Source organism: Carcharodon carcharias, chromosome 1, assembly GCF_017639515.1.
Source record: "Carcharodon carcharias isolate sCarCar2 chromosome 1, sCarCar2.pri, whole genome shotgun sequence".
Classification (NCBI taxonomy): domain Eukaryota; kingdom Metazoa; phylum Chordata; class Chondrichthyes; order Lamniformes; family Lamnidae; genus Carcharodon; species Carcharodon carcharias.
Window position 1 is genome coordinate 104,230,747 of NC_054467.1, and position 18,286 is coordinate 104,249,032.

The following is an 18,286-nucleotide window of genomic DNA, read 5'->3' on the forward strand; positions in this document are numbered from 1 at the left end:
GTACAGTCTGTGTCTGTGAGTGTGTGTGTCTTAACTGGATTAAAGCCAGCTGGTCTGGGTGCTTTGATGTATAGTAGTTTTGAGATGTTAAACAGTAAGGTAAAGAGTACATTTGCATTTTGTTGAATAAACTATTCAAAGACTGAGGATGATATCTTGCACCTGGCGAGGAGACACCAAGCAATATGTTTATATTACTAATAAAATTGGTACTATAAAATGGTTTTATTGTAAGGAGAGGCAGAGTTCAAAGGACCTGGTGATACAATGAGAATGTGCATTCAAATCGAAGGCTAGGTAAATACAGAAAAGAGTTTTGTGTGTGTAAGTCAGAGGGATGCTGCCTGTAAGTCTACAATTGTGCGAAGGAACCAAATTGAAAGGAATCTCTTTTTGAATTCATAAGAGAATATGTGCTTTGCCTGGTGTCTGTTTAAGCTATGGGTTATTGTTGCCTTGGTGAAGATTTGCCTGGGAGTGTCTCCTACCCTTCCCTTCATCCAGTGATGCCATCTTTTTATTTTTCCCCTCTTATGTACCTTGACCCCCTAAACCACTATCCATTCTTTTACCTTCCTACTCTCCTGTTGGTAGAGTGGTTACAGAAGAGACTGTATTGCAAACAGAACGTGAAAGAAAAGCTGGGAATTCAATGCAAGTAGCGATTGGTACAGAGGGGAAAGGAAATGTTGCATTTTGCCCCAGTACTTGTGCTTCAAGTCTAAATATTTAACTTGATCTACCTGTAACTTAAACTAGATCAAGTAATCAGGCAAAAGACTAAAAACTAAGTTAAAATTGGCTCAATACATAGATGAATGAATTAAATAAATTAAACCTTACAACATTTAAGAAGTATTTAGATGAGCACTTGAAACGCCATAGCATACAGGGCTACGGGCCAAATGCTGGAAAATGGGATTAGGCTAGATAGGTACTTCATGGCAGGCATGGACGCGATGGGCCAAAGGGCCTGTTTCTGTGCTGTATAACTCTCTGACTCTAAACAAAGTTATATAGGGATGGTAGTGCAGGTGGTGTACCACAACTGCAGCATTTTTTTCTTTTATTTACACTCTCTCACGGGATGTGGGCATCACTTTCTAGGCCTGCATTTATTCTCATCCCTAATTGCCCTTGGAAAGATGGTGATAAGCCACTTCTTGAACTGCTGCCGTCCATGTGTTGTAGGTACACCCACAGTACTGTTAGGAAGGGAGTTCCACAATTTTGACCCACTGACAGTGAAGGAACAGTGATATATTTCCAAGTCAGGATTGTGACTGACTTGGAGGGGAATTTCCAGCTGGTGGTGTTCCCATCTATCTGCTGCCCTTGTTCTTCTAGATGGTAATGGTTGTGGGTTTGGAAGGTGTTGTCAAAGGAGCCTTGGTGAATTCCTGCAGTGCATCTTGTCGGTGATACATACTGTTGCCACTGTGTGTCAGTGGTGGAGGGAATGGATGTTGAAGGTGGTCGATGGGGTGTCAATCAAGCAACTGCTTTGTCCTGGATGGCATCAAGCTTCTTGAGTGTTGTTGGAGTTGCACTCATCGAGGCAAGTGGAGAATATTCCATCGCACTCCTGACTTGTGCCTTGTAGATGGGCTTGACAGGCTTTGGGGAGTCAGGAGGTGAGTTACTCATCGCAGGATTCCTAGCCTCTGACTTGCTCTTGTAGCCACAGTATTTTTATGGTTTGTCCAGTTCAGTTTTGGGTCAACCCCCAGGATGTTGATAGTGGGGGATTCAGCGATGGTAATGTCATTGAATGTCAAGGGGAGATAGTTAGATTCTCTCTTGTTGGAGATGGTCATTGCCTGGCACTTTTGTGGCAGTAATGTTACTTACCACTTATCAGCCCAAACCTGGATGTTGTCCAGGTCTTGCTACATTTGGACATGGACTGCTTCAGTATCTGAGGAGCCGCAAATGGTGCTGAACATTGTGCAATCATCAGCGAACATCCTCACTTCTGACCTTATGATGGAAGGAAGGTCATTAATGAAGCAGCTAAAGATGGTTGGGTCGAGGACAGTGCCCTGAGGAATTCCTACAGTGATGTCCCACTTTTGGTGAGCGTTACAATCCTGAACAGCCAGATCTGCAGTAAGTGTCTATATCTTGAGGCACTTCAGCTCATAGTTGTTGAACTGGAGCTCCAGGTGCAGAAATTGTGGCATCAAGGAGGGGAAGAGTTACCTTGACTTTTTGTTCCAGGAGGCTGGCACACCCCTTGGTTAAGGAAGTGGTGTAGGTCTAATTAGTGGTCAGGGACAGGAGGGTGTGGCTGTGAGTCAGGTAGGTAAGTGGATCCCAGGTGCAGTGCTGGAGGAGCTGTGGTCTTTAACCTTATCCAACAGGTACAAAGTTCTGGCTGCTCATGTGTACGACAGCAAAGTCTGGAAACTGGGTCTGCAAATTGACCACAGCACCATGATACAGGATGTCATTCAAGTTGGGGGCTGTGAAAAGGAATGTGGTCGTGATAAGGCAATAATATAATCGGGGGGATGGCAACCATGACTGGGAGTTCTGAAAGTTGTGTTGCTTGCCCAGTTTCAGGGTTAAAGAACTTGGAGTGGGAGGGGGGAAGATTCAGTTGTTATGGTAGATGTAGGGACCACTCAAATTGGAAGAACATAAAATGAGATACTTCTGACGGAGTTTAGGGGGCTAGAGTCCAAATTTAAAAAAAGAACCTCAAATGTTATGATCTCTGGGTTACTACCAAAACCATGCATGAATTGGCAGAAGGCCAAACCCATCAGAGTTGAATTTGTGGCTCAAAGAGTGGTGTAGGAGACATGGATTTTGATTCATGGGCACTGGCACTAGCACAGGGGAAAGAGGGAGTTGTTCTGTTGGGCTGGGCTCTACCAAAGAGTCATTACACTAAAGAAGGAGGTCAATGGGCTCATTGAGTCTATGCCAGCTCTCTGCAGATTAGCCCAATCAGTGCCATGCCCCAGTAGCCCTGCAAATTTATTCTCTTCAAGTGCCTATAAATTTTCCTTTTGAAATCATCCATTGGGTTACTTTTACTAGAGGCCTGGGGTCAGGCTGAGAGGTGGGAGGAGGTGGGGGCTCATAAAATGGCAAAGGTAGGTGGGGTGGAATGCCTGTCGTCTTCCTGGTGCCCTGCCATTTTGCCAGCGGCAGAGAAGGATGGCCCACTCACCCAGAGATCAATGGAGTCACTTAAGTGGCCAATTAAGGATTTCTTCCCACTACCACTGGCATTTTACTAGCAGTGGGCAGGCCCTCGTGAATTAAACTTTGGTGGTCCCGGAGTGGGCTTGGTGCGGGGGGCAAGTGTGACCCTCCTATTCGGGCAATCTTTGGCCCATGACAGCTTCCTAGGGGCAATGGCTGCACAACAACAATGACGCCTGCCCTCACCAACCATCTTGCCAAACCTGTCTATCAGGTGTCAGCGCCCCAGACTCCACCTATCTGGTTTTTGAGGGCGGCATCCTTCCATGGCATCTTCTTCCTCCAGGTGCAGTCCCAGCAATGGTCACTGATTTTCCAATTGGCTGGCATCTTGAGGACGTGGACAGCCATGCTTTAAAGGGACAGCAGCCCCGATCGCAACCAATTCATTGCCTGACTCCCTGTAAAATACCACTAGGATCCCACATGGCTGAGGCTGAGTCATCCCTGGTTTTTGGGTGTGCCCCTTGATGCCTGTGCCATGACACAATTTCAATTATCATTTCCCCTTTCACCACTCCCCTGGGCAGTGAGTTCCAGGTCATTACTATATCTGAGTAAAAATGTTCATCCTCCTGTATCTCTTGCCCAAAACCTTGAATCTGTATCTCCTCATCCTTGTACCATCAGCTAATGGGAACAGCTTTTCTTTGTCCACTCTATCTAAACCTGTCCTAATCTTATTCACCTCTATCAAATCTCCCCTCAATCTCCCTTTTCTCCAAGGACAACACCAGTTTCTCCAACCCAACCTTGTAGTTAAAATCCCTCATCCTGAGAAACATCTGGCAAATCTCTTCTGCACCTTCTCACGGACCCTCACATTCTTCCTGACATATAGTGACCACAACTGGTACAATACCCTGGTTGTGGCCTAACCAGAGCTTTATAAAAGTTCAACATAACTTTCCTGCTTTTGTACTCAATATGCCTATTTTTGAAGCCCCCAAGATCCAACTTTGCTAACTATTCTCAAATGTCCTACAACTTTCAAAGACTTATGCAATGAACCTCCAAGTCTGTCTTTCTCAGGACTCTCTTTAGAACAGTGCCCGTAAATCTATGTTGTCTCTCCCTATCCCTTTTGCCAAAATACATTACTTCATACTTTTCTGTACTAAATTCCATCTATCTCTTGCCTACCCATTCTGGCCTATCTGTGTCCTGTTACAGTCAATTGGTAACATCTTCACTGTCAGTCACAATTGCAAGTTTGGTGTAATTGACAAATTTTCAGGTCATTCTTCTGTATTCCTTGGGGAACACACTGTCTGCCATCCTCTAATCAGAAAAATAATCATTTATCATGACTGGCTGTTTCTGTACTTAAGCCAGTATTTTTTTATCCAAGCTGCAATGACCCTCCTATTCTATAAGCCTGAATTTTGTTAACCAGCTTTTTATGTGGTACTTGGTCAAATGCTTTCTGAAAACCCTGATATCGATAACATTGTTTGCTTGCCCTACATCAACCTTTTCTGTTACTTCATCAAGAAATTCAATTAGGTTAATCAAGAACGATCTGCCTTTTACAAATCTGTGCTGGCTCTCCTTAAATCAAATCTATCCAATCTAATCATTGTTTCTAAATCCTTACGCAACACTGATATTAAACTAACTGGCCTATAATTATTAGGATTGTTCTTACACCCTTTTTCTGAATAAGGGTATCACTTTTGTCACTCTCTAAACTCTTGGCACCTCCCCAGTATCTAGGGAGGATTCGAAGATTATGGCAAGCCCTCCACTATCTCCACCCCCACTCCATCTTGCAACCTGGGTTGCAAGCCATCCAGACCAAGCAATTTATCCACTCTAAGCAGAGCCAGCCTTTCCAGTAGATCCTTTCTATCAATTTTGACTCCATTCCATTAACTCTGCCATCTCCGTTTCTACCAACACCAATAAAAACACCGATAACAAAGTACTAATTAAGTATTCTAGCCTTGCCCTGTGTCTCTGAGCAAATATCACCCCCTTTATTCATAATAGACCCACCCACCTCTTACTATCTGTTTACTATTTATATGCTGGTAGAAGACTTTTAGTTTATCTTTTATATTAACTGCCAGTCCATTCTCATATTTTCTCTTTGCCAGTCTTATTTTCCTTTTCGCTTCTTCTCTCAACTTATTATATTTGGCCTGGCTCTCAATTGAAGAATTCACCTGACATGCATAATAGACCGTCTTCTTGTATTCCATTATATTTTTATCTCCCTCGTCATCCAATGAACCCTGGCTTTGGTTCCCCTAACACTCACCATTGTTGGAATGTACCAGCCCGTAATTGAGACATCTCCTCCATAAAGATCACCCATTGTTCTGTTGCAGTATTTTTGCTAGTTTTTGGTTCCATTTTGTCCTGGCTAGAGCTCCCTTTCATCCCATTGAAGATAGTCTTCTTCTAATTGAAGATAGTCTTCTTCTAATTTAAGAGTATCTTACTCTTCCCCGTTACAAATCTGAACCTTATGATGCATCGATCACCCTTACTCAAGTGTACCCCACAGACAATTGATTCACTTGACCCACCTCACAGCCCACAACACATCCAGCAATACAGTAAACTGGGATTGGACCAGTGCCCTAGTAAATCGTATCACTAAAGCAATAAATAGGAGTTTTAAGCTAAAAATACAGGATAGTGTTCAAGTGAGGGAGATGTATAAATCTGAAGAGAAAACTCAGGGCCACAGAGTACTGTAGTGATTTGGGTAAAGAAAAGTATGACAGGAAGGGACAGAAAGTTTAATGGTAATACTGCATTGGTGAATAAGGTTAAAAGTTAAAATTAAAGGCGCTTTATTTGAATGCATGAAGTACTTGTAATAGGATAGACGAATTAATGGCACAAATAGAGCCAAATGGGTTTGAGCTAATGGCCAAAACAGAGACATGGTTGCATGCTGACCAAGGTTGGAATTAAATATTCCAGGATACTTGATGTCTCAAAATGACAGACAAAATGGAAAAGGAGGAGTAGTAGTTGTAGGGTGGCCGAGTTGTACTTTTCGTAATAGAGTTGAACTGCAGACAGTTCTTGGGTGCAAACATTAAGGCCTGAATTTCTCAGTTGACAGGTGCGCTCGCGGAAGCGGGCGAGGGCGGTCGCAGAGCCGACTGCTGCCTGCGATCGGCTCCACGCTGCCATTCTACATGGGCAGGCCAATTAAGGCCCACCTAGTGTAAGACGCGAGCAGTAGCAGCGCTACCTGTGCGGACAGGAGGAGGAGGGAGAGTCAGGGCCAGCGCTTTTTTGCGCATATGCACGAATGAGCGCTTCAACTTCCCTGAGGCATGGAGATTGAATTGCTATGGAAAAAAATTTAATTAAATATCTCCCCTCATGTGTCACATGAGACAGAATATGTTTTTATTTATGTGAAAATCTTTCAATTTAATTAATAAAAGTTTTAGGAAAACTCATCCCGCTCATGGATGACGTTTCCTAAAAACCATGAAGACTGCTTGGCCTTTTCGCCTGCCTGCCAACCTTAAGGTCGGATGGGCAGCGTAAACAATTACATTAATTAATTTGTTAATGACCTTAATAGGCCTATCAGTTATCAGCGGGCGCGCAACCAACTCCCGCGTGTGCCCGCTGAACGAAACATCACGAGACAGCACGATGATGTCAGGATGTGCGCCCGATGTCATCGCAAGTCATTTTACACACCAGCATGTCGGGCCCGCCCCCGCATGCCAACTGAAAAATTCAGGCCAAAGTTTATTTACAATACACACAGCAGCAACTACATGTGTGCTTTCGATTCCAACTCTATTTCTACACTGGCTGCTGAGGTAGCCTGCGCTACTCTCCTATTGGTTACTACAGATCATGTGATATTCCTTAACAAGTATTATTCCTAAAGTTACATTACTTATTAAATAAAACCATAATTTCTACATTCCTCCCCCTTTAACTTGGCTATACATATTATATTCACAAGTACGTATTTTTTGAGACAACATAATATTTACACTGGATAAGGAATTTACAAGTTCAATCTTTCAGGTGATTTCCTGGTACCTGCGGAATGTCGCAGCTACACAACTTCAGATTCTTTGTCAAGAACCTCCTTTTCAAGAATTGCCTGAACATTGGTGAGCACTTGCAGTTCTGTATCCTCAACTCTTACAGGAACATCAGAATGAGAAGTGCATAGGAGGTGGAGGTGGAACCATATCTTGATGATTTGACTCTCTCTTCCTTAAATGGTCCACATGTTTACAGATAATCCAGCTTTCCACATCCATGTGGTAAGATAGAGGTACAGCTACCGCACTTATTCCACCCAGTAACCACTTTGGTCCTTCCCCGAAGTTCTTCACATATACTGTCTCTCCCTTTTAAATTTCCTCTCATGACTATGCCAGTACGTCTAGTTTTCTGGCTTCCCTGACTGACTCCTTTCCATCTGCCCCTCTATATTCAGCTATATTAAGCTCAATCTCGTCCTGACATGGTGTTTCAATAATAACTCCACAGGTGTGGCACCTGTTGTTGTGTGAGGGGTAGTCCTGTAATGAAAAAGAAAACCTGCTAGCTTGGTTGCCAAGGAATCGCCAGTTAGCTTTTTCATTCCTGTCTAGAAGGTTTGAACTGCCCTTTTGGCCGGTCCATTTGAGGAAGGTGGTACGGTGCAGTTTTTACGAGTGATACCGTTGGGACTGATAAACCATTGGAACTCAGCACTTAGAAATGCCGTGCCTTTATCAGAAACTACTACTTCTGTTAGTCCATGAAAGGCAAAACTCTGACGTAGTTTCTCAATTGTAGCGGCCGATGTTGGTGACTTCACCTCATATACGTCCAACCATTTTGAATGGACATCGACAATGAGCAGAAATATTGTTCCCAGGAAAGTTCCAACATAGTCAATGTGTAACCGCATGCAAGGTCTACCCGGCCACTCCCGTGTGTGCAATGGAGCTGTCACTGGCAACTTTTGTAGTTGCTGATATTGCATACAGTGCTTTACTAAATCTCTATTTTGCCATCCATCCCAGGCCACCATAGATAGCTGTGTGCTATGGTCTTCATTCAGGAAATTCCTGGATGGGCACTGTGTAGTTCAACTAAAAGAGGCTCCCTTTCCTTTGGAGGTACTATCACTTGTGCTCCCCATAATAAGATACCATCCTGGCTGGTTATTTCATGTCTTCTGTTGAAGTAAAGTTTTATTTCATCAGCTACGGGCTCCTGTGACCAACCAGGTTGCACTTGTCCTCCTACCTGAGATAGGACTGGTTCCCGACTTGTCCAGTCTCTGATCTGTCGAGCACATACTGGCGAGGAATCTAAGAAATTTAACAGTAAAACAAGTTTCTGTGGAAGTGGGATGTGCTCATCATTTTCTTGTAAAGGCAAATGACTAAGGGCAATCTTCATATAGACCGAACAAATAAACAAATAAATTTGGCATAAGTAGTTTGGGGGACAGGTTGCCCCTGTGCAGATGGTGCAGACCTAACAAGGACAGAAGGAGGGAAGGAGATGGTCTGCCAGGTTAGCGAGTGAGGTGCCGAATCCCAGGAGTGCAGTAACTGTATTCATCTCTTATTTGGACTTAAGCAGAAACACTGATTATAGTTATAAAAATACCTGGAAAAACTCAGCAGGTCTGACAGCATCTGCGGAGAGGAGCACAGTTAACGTTTTGAGTCCATATGACTCTTCAAGAGAACAGTTCTGAAGGGTTATATGGACTCAAAACGTTAACTGTGTTCCTCTCTGCAGATGCTGTCAGACCTGCTGAGTTTTTCCAGGTATTTTTATTTTTGTATTGGATTTCCAGCATCCATAGGTTTTTGCTTTTATCTGATTATAGTTATCTTTGTATTAAATGCTCTGCAATTTGGTGACTGAGTCACAATGGGGAAAAAGCAATTAAACCTTGAACTGGAGACTGCAAACAATATTGAATCAGTTTTCAGTGACTGGAAATTTAAGTCGGCCAAATCTGATAGCGTAGCTCCAAAATAATATCCATGTACCATGGCTGCTGTAGTCTTTAAGTCAGCTGCACAAAATGGGATTTTCAATTCAAAGCTTGGTGACGGAGCCGATAGATCATGGTTGGCAACAGTCAGAGATTGGAGCAGTGCATGGCACAATGTGCAGGAGAAAGGCAGCAAGGGTTTGGGAGAGGGGAGAGCAAGGGTTCGGGAGAGGGGTGAGCAAGAGGCAGTGAAAGATTGGGCCAGTGGTAGATACGATAGGCCCCTGAGCTGCAGACAACAAGAGGTGTAGGTGGAGTGACTAGCACACGGTTATCCAGAACCAGAGGAGAGAGAGAGGCTGAGTGAGTGCCATCACCACACACGGGTGCAACCCGCACTGGCACCGGCTGACAGGCACACACCAATCACGTCAGCAATGGAAGAAATTGCACATGCGCCGGTGGACAGTGTGGGCCAAGTGTGTAGTACAACTGTTCCTAGCGCCTGGTCAATCAGTGTCAGGAGTTAGTGTTTAGCCAGCAGCTGGGCATTCTTTGCCTCGCAGGGAGACTCCCAGCAGGCTTCAGGAAGTACCCTCCTTTTCAGGCACTTTTTAGTCCTTAGAAGGTACCACCTGGTTGCACTGGCCATTGTGACTATAACAGCTTTGCCTACCCTCATTGACTGCCCCCATCCTCCGCACTTACCTAGTTGTGAGGATGCAATGTGTGCTCTTCCTCCAAGTGCAGGCCTAACAGTGACCATCACTCCCACTGTGCTGCTGAGCTGCGGCCCTCTAATTTTCCAGCAGCTCTTAGGGTGGTTGACTGTCCTTCATATGGATCATGGCCACGATCTCCATTGCTGGAGAGGATGGGTTCCAGGCTTTGCATTAAGCCACAGGTGAAGCAGAGCTAGAATGCAACCTTGCCCCCTTCCTGACAAGATAGCACCTGTGGTTTTCCTTCCACCTGCTGTTCACTACTGCCTGGTGCCTCCCACTGTGAGGATCTGCGATCTGGATTGGTCCCTATGTGACACGTGTTGCCGGTCCCTGAGCTAATACCTATGACAATGGTATCCATTGATGTGCTACCTTATTCTTCTCTCTCTTCCTCTTCCTCCAGGGAGGTGAAGAGGCTTTTCTTCCTCTTCCAATTCCTCTGTGGTGATCGAGGGGGCATGGTGGGGGAGGGAGTGCGGGTGTTGGGTGTGGGTGTGGGGAGCTAGCAACATCGATCTTACTCCTGAGAGCCTGCAATGATAAAACTAGAAGGATTAGGGAACACTATAGTAGTAGGTGTGTGATGAGACTGTATGGAACTTTTGAGTGAGGATATGTTTGGAGAATTAGGAATCGGTAGTAGCTGTGGGTTTGTAAGGAAGCCAAAGTGGCCACATAACTCTAGGTAATAGTTGTCTGCCATTCCCTTCCCAATTACCACCAACATCACCTCCTCATAAGGAGCAATGTCATGGAATCATCCTTCCCCTCCATTGGTCAGGTCCTACTGGCACCTGTTATGTGCTATCTTGTCTCAGAAGAGAAAAAGTGGTGATTGTGAATGAGCCGATTGGCAGGGGTGTGTGTGTGTGTGTGTGTGTGTGTGTGTGTGTGTGTATGTGTTCATATAGTGGAAGAGCCATGCAATGTGTCAGGGGTGTGAGCAGTGCCTGAGAAGCATACTACAAAGTAGGTTAGGGTATGGTTAGATGGTGCATGAAGTGTGTTGAGTTTAGGATGGTGCATGAGAAATGTGGTTGTGAGATGTGGAACAGAACTTAATACAGCCTGTCACAGCGGGAAACATGGTGGTTGGGTCCACTTAATCGCATGAGAGGCCATGCATCAGTCTCTCAATGACAGGAAAGCCTCCTGTGATTATGTCGGAGGGCAGAAGGGACTGTTGTGAGAAACTCGCCCGCTTGTAGCTGAATGTCAGTTAGGTTCATTTAATGAGCCATTTGACACCAATTATCCCTGAGCCCACTAGAATTTTTTACTGGTGGTTCAGGGACCAAATGGGAGTCACACAGCTCTCCCATGCCTCCCAAAGGCTGTCCAGCAAACTGTTTTGTTTGCCTGCAGCCTCACAGGGGCGTCCAGCGTTGTTAGGCACTCTGTTTCCGATCGAGAGACCCGGCATTGGGAAGCAGAGGCTGCTGAAAGACACTCCCTGCCCTTGCCTCCAACAAACCTGCCCTTTCTCCCGTGACCCCATCCCACCCTCACACACCTGTGTCCAGTGATTCAGTGACAACCCCTGACAAAGTCCTTGGAGCATTGCTGGCAGCAGCTACCACTCCTATTGGTGCTGCCAGCAAAGGAGAGCTACCGTCCTCTGATTGGCCGGCAGCTCTTGAGGTTGGGATTTCCACCCCAGGTCCGTAACCCCAGGGAAGGCCCAATGCTGGCCAATTAATTTGGTCGGGCCTCCCCACTAGAAGCAATGTGGGTCTCCTGCCTTGTCTCCCAACAGTGGACAAGACCCCCGTCACCCACATTAAATCCAACCCGTGATCTTACCTTGACCATTCGTGTAAAATTGTTACATTATTTGAGGCACTGGAGCCATGTCCTGGGGCAGGCCTTCTGGCTGTCACCCCCTTGGCGATCTTCTCTCATGTGTGTTGCATTAATTATCTCTGTAGTTTCCTTCTGCCCACTTTTCACTCCTCCCCCCCCCCCCCCCCCAAACAGGCTGGTATAAGGGCATCCCTCCTCTATTGTACCGTAACATCACAACCCGTCATTATTTTGAAAAGATCCATTAAATTTCCCTGTAACCTTCTCTATCCTCAGGAGAAGAATGCCACCTTCTCCAGTATCTCCATGTAACTGCAATCCCTCATCTGTGATAGAACGATGTCAAGGCCTTGCAGTGGGTGTACTGAATATTTACTAGAATGGTACTATAGACAGGGGATTGCAGTTACACGGAGACACTGGAGATGATGGCGTTCTTCTCTCGAGGATAGAGAAAGTTACAGGGAAATTTAATGGATATTTTCAAAATTATGAAAAGTTGTTAGAGAATAGATAAGGAGAAACAATGAGAGGAGGGTTGGGTCAGATGGATGAATACGGATTTAAAATAATTCACACGAGCCAGAGGGGAGATGAGAATTTTTTTCACGTAGTGAGTGCTTATGATCTGGACTGCACTGCCTGAAAGGGTGGTAGAAGCAGATTCATTCCTAATTTTCAAAGGGACTTGGGTATATATTTAAAATGCATAAAAAAGGGGGCTTTGGGAAAAAAGGGGGATTGCTCTTTCAAAGAGCTGGCACTGATGTGATGGGCTGAATGGCCTCCTGTGTTGTAAGATCCTATGGCCAGGATTTTCTAGCCCCGCTGGTGGTGAGTATCATCATGGGAAGGATAGGAAAATTTGGAGAGCGGCCAAAAGACAATTGTCTTTTGACCGCTCTCTAAATGTTCCCATCCCACCCACGACATACCTGCTACTGGCAGGACCCCCAGAAAATCCTGTCCTATGATTCAGAAATACTGGGCAGTATCTCACTGGGGGCTGCTCCTGCACACCTTACTCACATGAAAATCAGGGCTGCAGTGTAGCTGGGGCACGCCTCATCTGCCTTTCTTTGCAGATGAAAGATTTTTGAGACATAAAGTAAGAAAGAAAATTAATAACGACAATATTTAGCAAATATATTTTCACAAACTTTCACCACAAGCTTAAGGTTTATTTTGTAGCTTTGCAGCTCCTAGCACTGATTGTTAGACAATAGATTCGGATCTGCCTGGCTGAGTTAAACTGTTTCAATAGTCCAGATGGCTTTCATGTGCTGGAAACGTTTAAAAATGAATTTCTTCAATGAAAATGCGAATCTGCAAATTCATAAATATTGCTTTTGATGAATAAATCTTTGATTCACACATTAGATCCAGATAATTGGTGCACAGCCCAACACTTATTCTTGCAAAAGAAATTCAGCATTTAACCCATAAGAAAACAAAGGCAGGCCTGCAGGATGATGAAGAGCTCTTCCCATCCCACATGTAAAGATTCTGTGGCGATGCCGCCTCCCACCATGATTCCTACAGCCCTTTGGCCTCTGATTTCCCTCTCTCGCTCTCCAATTTCTCCACCACAACTTTTATTAATCTGAGGACCACTGTGACTTGTGATTAAAAATACTGCTTTTCATGAGTGCTGAAATCATATAACAATACAATCAGAAAATGTAAATTCACATTGAAACCCTAACAAGTGATGCACCAAATAGGAACTGCTACCGAAGAGGGTTGCAAGGGGAAGGTACAAAAATGCGTAATCGGCTTTGGGACATACAGTGGTGCGTGAAAGCTGCTATATAAATGCAAGTCTTTCTTCTTTTTAAATCGTCTGAATGAGCTTTTCTTCTGAGTCGCCCCTGGCAGAGCTTGGTTGACAAAGCACCGATCTTGGGAGACTCCTCCTGAAACTGTGGGGGTCGTCTGCACTACCCCATGCACTCCCAACAATAGGATCACCCAAATTCCTGCCTGATGGTAATGAAATTTAAGAAGCAGATGAATGTTGCTGTATATTCATCAGAAACTGTGGGGATGTTCTGTCAGACCCCAATGGAAGTAGATTAATGGCCTAAATTGGGTACATCAATAAAGTTGCAAAATTCCTTCAGTATTGCGGAATTATATAACATACATACAACATATTTATTTATATACAAGCTGAAAAGCATGAGACAGATTAGAAATAAAACGGAACAAAATATGCAATCAACTTCCAGAACATGTGAATATAGGATTAAATGTTAAAACAAATTTAAAGGATGCTTCCAGTTAACTAGTTACTTTAAAATATTATTTTTGTTTCTGGAACAGGCACGTCATTGATCAGTTTGATCATCCCAATATCATTTGGAATTTTTGTGGCAAGGAAATGGCCAAAACAATCAAAAATCATTCTGAAGGTTAGTTAGCATTTTTTTTCTGTTTGTGTAAATCTGTGAAATACTCTCTACTGAACTATGGAACTAGTATTAATTGATATTACAACGTTCTTCAGTGCTACATTCACTATTTTTTATAAATGACTTAGATAAACAAATAGAGAGCCATTGTTTTCTGGCAACACTGAGTAAATAGTGTAGATAGGAGTAGGAAGTTGCAAAATGACATTGCTTCACTAAGTGAGTGGTGTAACTGTAGCAGATGGAGTTCAGTGTGGGGAAGTGATTTCATTGACTTTTGACCTAAGAAAGATGGATCAGAGTATTTTCCAAATGCGTGAAACTAGGAACTGTAAATAAGCACAAAGATTTAGGGGTACAATTGCAAAAATCATTACAACTAGTAGACAGGTACAAAAAAAATAGCTAATGAAATGTCGGCCTTTATCTCAAAGGAGTGGAATATATAAAACTACACAGAGCTTGGGTTAGAGCTCTTGTAGATTATTGCATTCAGATCTGGGCACTGTATCTCAGGAAGGATAATTGGCCCTGGAAGGGGGGACATTGTAGATTCACCAGAATGACACTGGGGCTAAAATGTTTAAAATATGAGGACAGGTTGCTTAACTTAGGCTTGTACTCCTTGAATATAGAAGAATATGGGGTGATTTAATTGAGGTGTTTAAGATGACTAAAGGATTTGATAGGATGTATCAAAATAAACTATTTCTTCTGGTAGGGGTGTCCAGAACAAGGTGTCATAGCCTTTAAATTAGAACAAGTCTGCTGAGGGTTGATGCCAGGATGCATTTCTTCACATAAAAGATGAGTGGAAATCTGGAGAACTTATGATAGGTACCCACTAAATGTGTCAGAAAAAGTTAGGACTTGTTCGTTCCAGTATAAGTACCCTACTACAGATCCTATTGTCTGGTATGTCAATTGGCCTGTACAAGTGTGGGGTCTCATTCCTCCAGGTTTTAACTATTGTTGACGATATTTTAAAATGTTTTAATGTGTTTCATTTCCTTTATCTCTCTCACTCTTGTAATCCTATCTTTCTTTCCTTCCCTTTGTTTTGCTTTCATTCCTAGTTTGACATTAAATTAGCTATTATAACTTAAGTATTGTTGGAAAAAAGAGACATACTGTTGAAGCTTTTTGTCTTGCACTCATCAGGACAGTTTGCAAGAATATCAATCGTAGCGGGAACAACAATTTAAACTGCATGAGAAGAGAGTGCTGATTGATTGGACTCTGATTGGTAGAGGCATTACCATGGAGAATGCTTTAGGGAGCAGTTAACTGGCAAGCTTTTGTCTAAATTTAAACCAGGCAGGTCAATTTTGATTGGTCAAGGAATTGCCATGGAGAGTGAACCAGGGGACGGCAATGTGTGGACATGCTTCTCTGTCTGCAAAAGACCGGGCCCTGCGTGTGAGTATATGTATTCATTTTTGCGGAGAGAAGGAGCATGTCCATGCATTACACCTTTTTCAACTGAACAAAAGCTTGGGGACAGCCATTCCCTGGTTCCTTCCTCATGGCTATGCCTTGACCAATCACAGTTGACCTGCCTGTTTTGAATTTGGATGAAAGCTCAGCAGTTAACTGTTCCCTGGTGCATTCTCCTTGGCAATACCTCTACCAATCAGAGTCTACTTGCCAACCAGCACTCTCTTCTCATGCCGTATAAATTGTTGTTCCCTTTGCTATTAGTATTCTTGCGAACTGTTCTGATCAGTGCAAGATGAAAAACTTCAACAGCATGTCTCTTTTTTCAGCAATACTTAAGTTCTGTATTACCATACGACTATATTATGACTTACATTCCCTGGCTCAGATTCTGTGCTCCTCATTAAGAATTTTTCAAGCTAACTGGTTATGGAAATGCAGCATTGTTTGCCTTATTCACACAGTCTCGTGTGCAGGGCACTGCACTGAAATGGATTTCTAATCACTGTAAGTTTCTGTGCCAAAACCCACAGCAAAGTGTGATGAATGGCTGGCACTCATTGTTTGCCACTAACTGTAGCATCAGCACAAAGTCAAACAGAGGTTTCAGGGAGAAGTAGCAAATCTCAGCCTTTCTATTTTTAAGTACTGGGAGTTTTAATAATTAAAATTTTTCCTCTGCATTTTATTTATTTGTGCACTTCTGAAGGCTGATTTTCTGACCAGTGAATATGTAAATATTATTCAAGCCCAAAAAGTGACATTGTGCAATCTTAGTTGTTTCCTGTTAGAAACCCCTGGTTTCAATTTTGGCTTTTTGTCCACATAAGTTCCTCTTGAACAGCTTGAAATGAGAGGTTTTTAGTGTCCTGATGTATTTCCCAATCGCTGGTGAGGACCCGCTCAGCAGACATTCCCCTCATTCTTACCAGATGTTAATATTAAGCTCCATGTGAAAGGTAAGTTTAAAAGAATACAGGCTTTTTACCTCTGGTTGGTTTTTACTTTTATTTTGAATCAGAAGAGAGAGCATAGGAATAGAAGTTGGCTGTATTGCCCCCTCAAGCCTCTTCTGCCATTCAATGAGATCATGACTGATCTGCAGCCAACTCCATATAGCCACCTTTCCCCGTATTCCTGAATACCTCTGGTTGACAGTAATCCATCAATTTCAGATTTAAAATTAACAATTCACCTAGAATCAATTGTCAATTACAAAAGAGAGTTCCAGATCTGTACCACCGTTTTCATTGCTGAAAGGCGTGAGTCTGATTTTTAGGTTATGTCCCTAGTGCCAACTTCCCCAACGTGTGGAAATCATTTCTCTCTATCTAATTTAACAGTTGCCCTTATTATCTTGAAAACTTCAATTGAATCACCCCTTAACCTGCTACATTCCCGGAAATACAATGTTAGTTTGTGTAATCTCTCCTCATAATTTAAACCTTGGAATCCAGGTATCATTCTGGTAAATTTGTGCTGCACTTCCTCCAAGACCAATATATCTTTCCTAAGGCATGATGCCTAGAACTGCAGACATTATTCCAGGGATGGTCTAAGCAGGGGTCTGTATAGTTGGAGTATAACTCTACCCCTGGCATTCTAGTCCTTAAATATGGCTAAGGGCAGGATTTTCCAGATCCCCCTACAGCGGGCTTAATGGCGAGCTGGGGGGAAACAATGCGGCAGGAGCTGAAAATTCATTTTCCCGCTGGTGTAAAATGATGGTGGGAACTTGCACTCCTGCCCATAATGGTGGGCACCATTCCCGTCAAAGGCCGGTGTGAAACAGTGAAAGCCATTAGTGGGATGCAGATGAAGGCCCAACCAGAATTGCTCCCCCCAACCCACCCAATCGTCCACATCACCAGTGGAAATCATGCCTGCCCAGAGCACGTCTTGGCATGTATGTGTCGGCACTTATCTGAAGAAGGCCTGGGGCAGCTCACGAAGATCCAATGAGAAGATAAAAGCCCCCAGCAACTGGACCCTGGAATGCCACGTGCAGCAGTGGCTCGGTGGAGCATCAACCACGTGGATCTTCTCCATGCAGCAGCATCAGGAGGTGATTGTTCTCAGCACTGCAGCTTCTTCCAGGGTTCGGACCTTCAAGCTGCAGCTTCCAGGAGGTGGATCTTCAAGCAGCAGGAGGATGGCTGCAGGAGGTACTGCTGGATGGCAATGGTCTGTGCTGGGGAGAGGGATTAGATGGGGAGGTGAGGAATGAAGAGGTGGAGTGGGTGTGGAGGACTACAGGGGATGGGGGAGTTTGGCAGTGGTGGGGGAAAGAGAGAGATTCTGCAGGAGTGATGAAATGGGTGAGCTGGTGTGGAGCGGGAGGGCGGAAAGGGCCATGCTGGAGTGTGGACAGTGTGGGGGTTGGGGAGGGGGGCTGTGCAGGTGTGAAGAGGCATGGGAGGGGGTGTGCAGGTGTGAAGGGGCATGGGAGAGGGTGTGCAGGTGTGAATGGGCATGGGGGGATGTGCGCAGGTGTGAAGGGGCATGGGAGGATGCAGGTGTGAAGGGGCATGGGGCATGTGTGCAGGTGTGAAGGGGCATGGGGCATGTGTGCAGGTGTGAAGGGGCATGTGTGCAGGTGTGAAGGGGCATGGGGGTGTGTGCAGGTATGAAGGGGCATGGGGGTGTGTGCAGGTGTGAAGGGGCATGGGGGATGTGTGCAGGTGTGAAGGGGCATGTGTGCAGGTGTGAAGGGGCATGTGTGCAGGTATGAATGGGCATGTGTGAAG

The 18,286-nt window shown here is 44.3% G+C and overlaps 1 protein-coding gene across 1 annotated transcript in view; it reads left to right on the forward strand.

Moving 5' to 3' along the window:
• Positions 1–18,286, forward strand: part of LOC121274088 (solute carrier family 10 member 6-like) — a 61,027-nt gene that overhangs the window by 21,533 nt on the left and 21,208 nt on the right. The window contains exon 3 of the mRNA XM_041181280.1: positions 14,014–14,102. Coding sequence (XP_041037214.1) covers positions 14,014–14,102 — 89 coding nt within the window. The remainder of the gene's footprint in view (positions 1–14,013; positions 14,103–18,286) is intronic.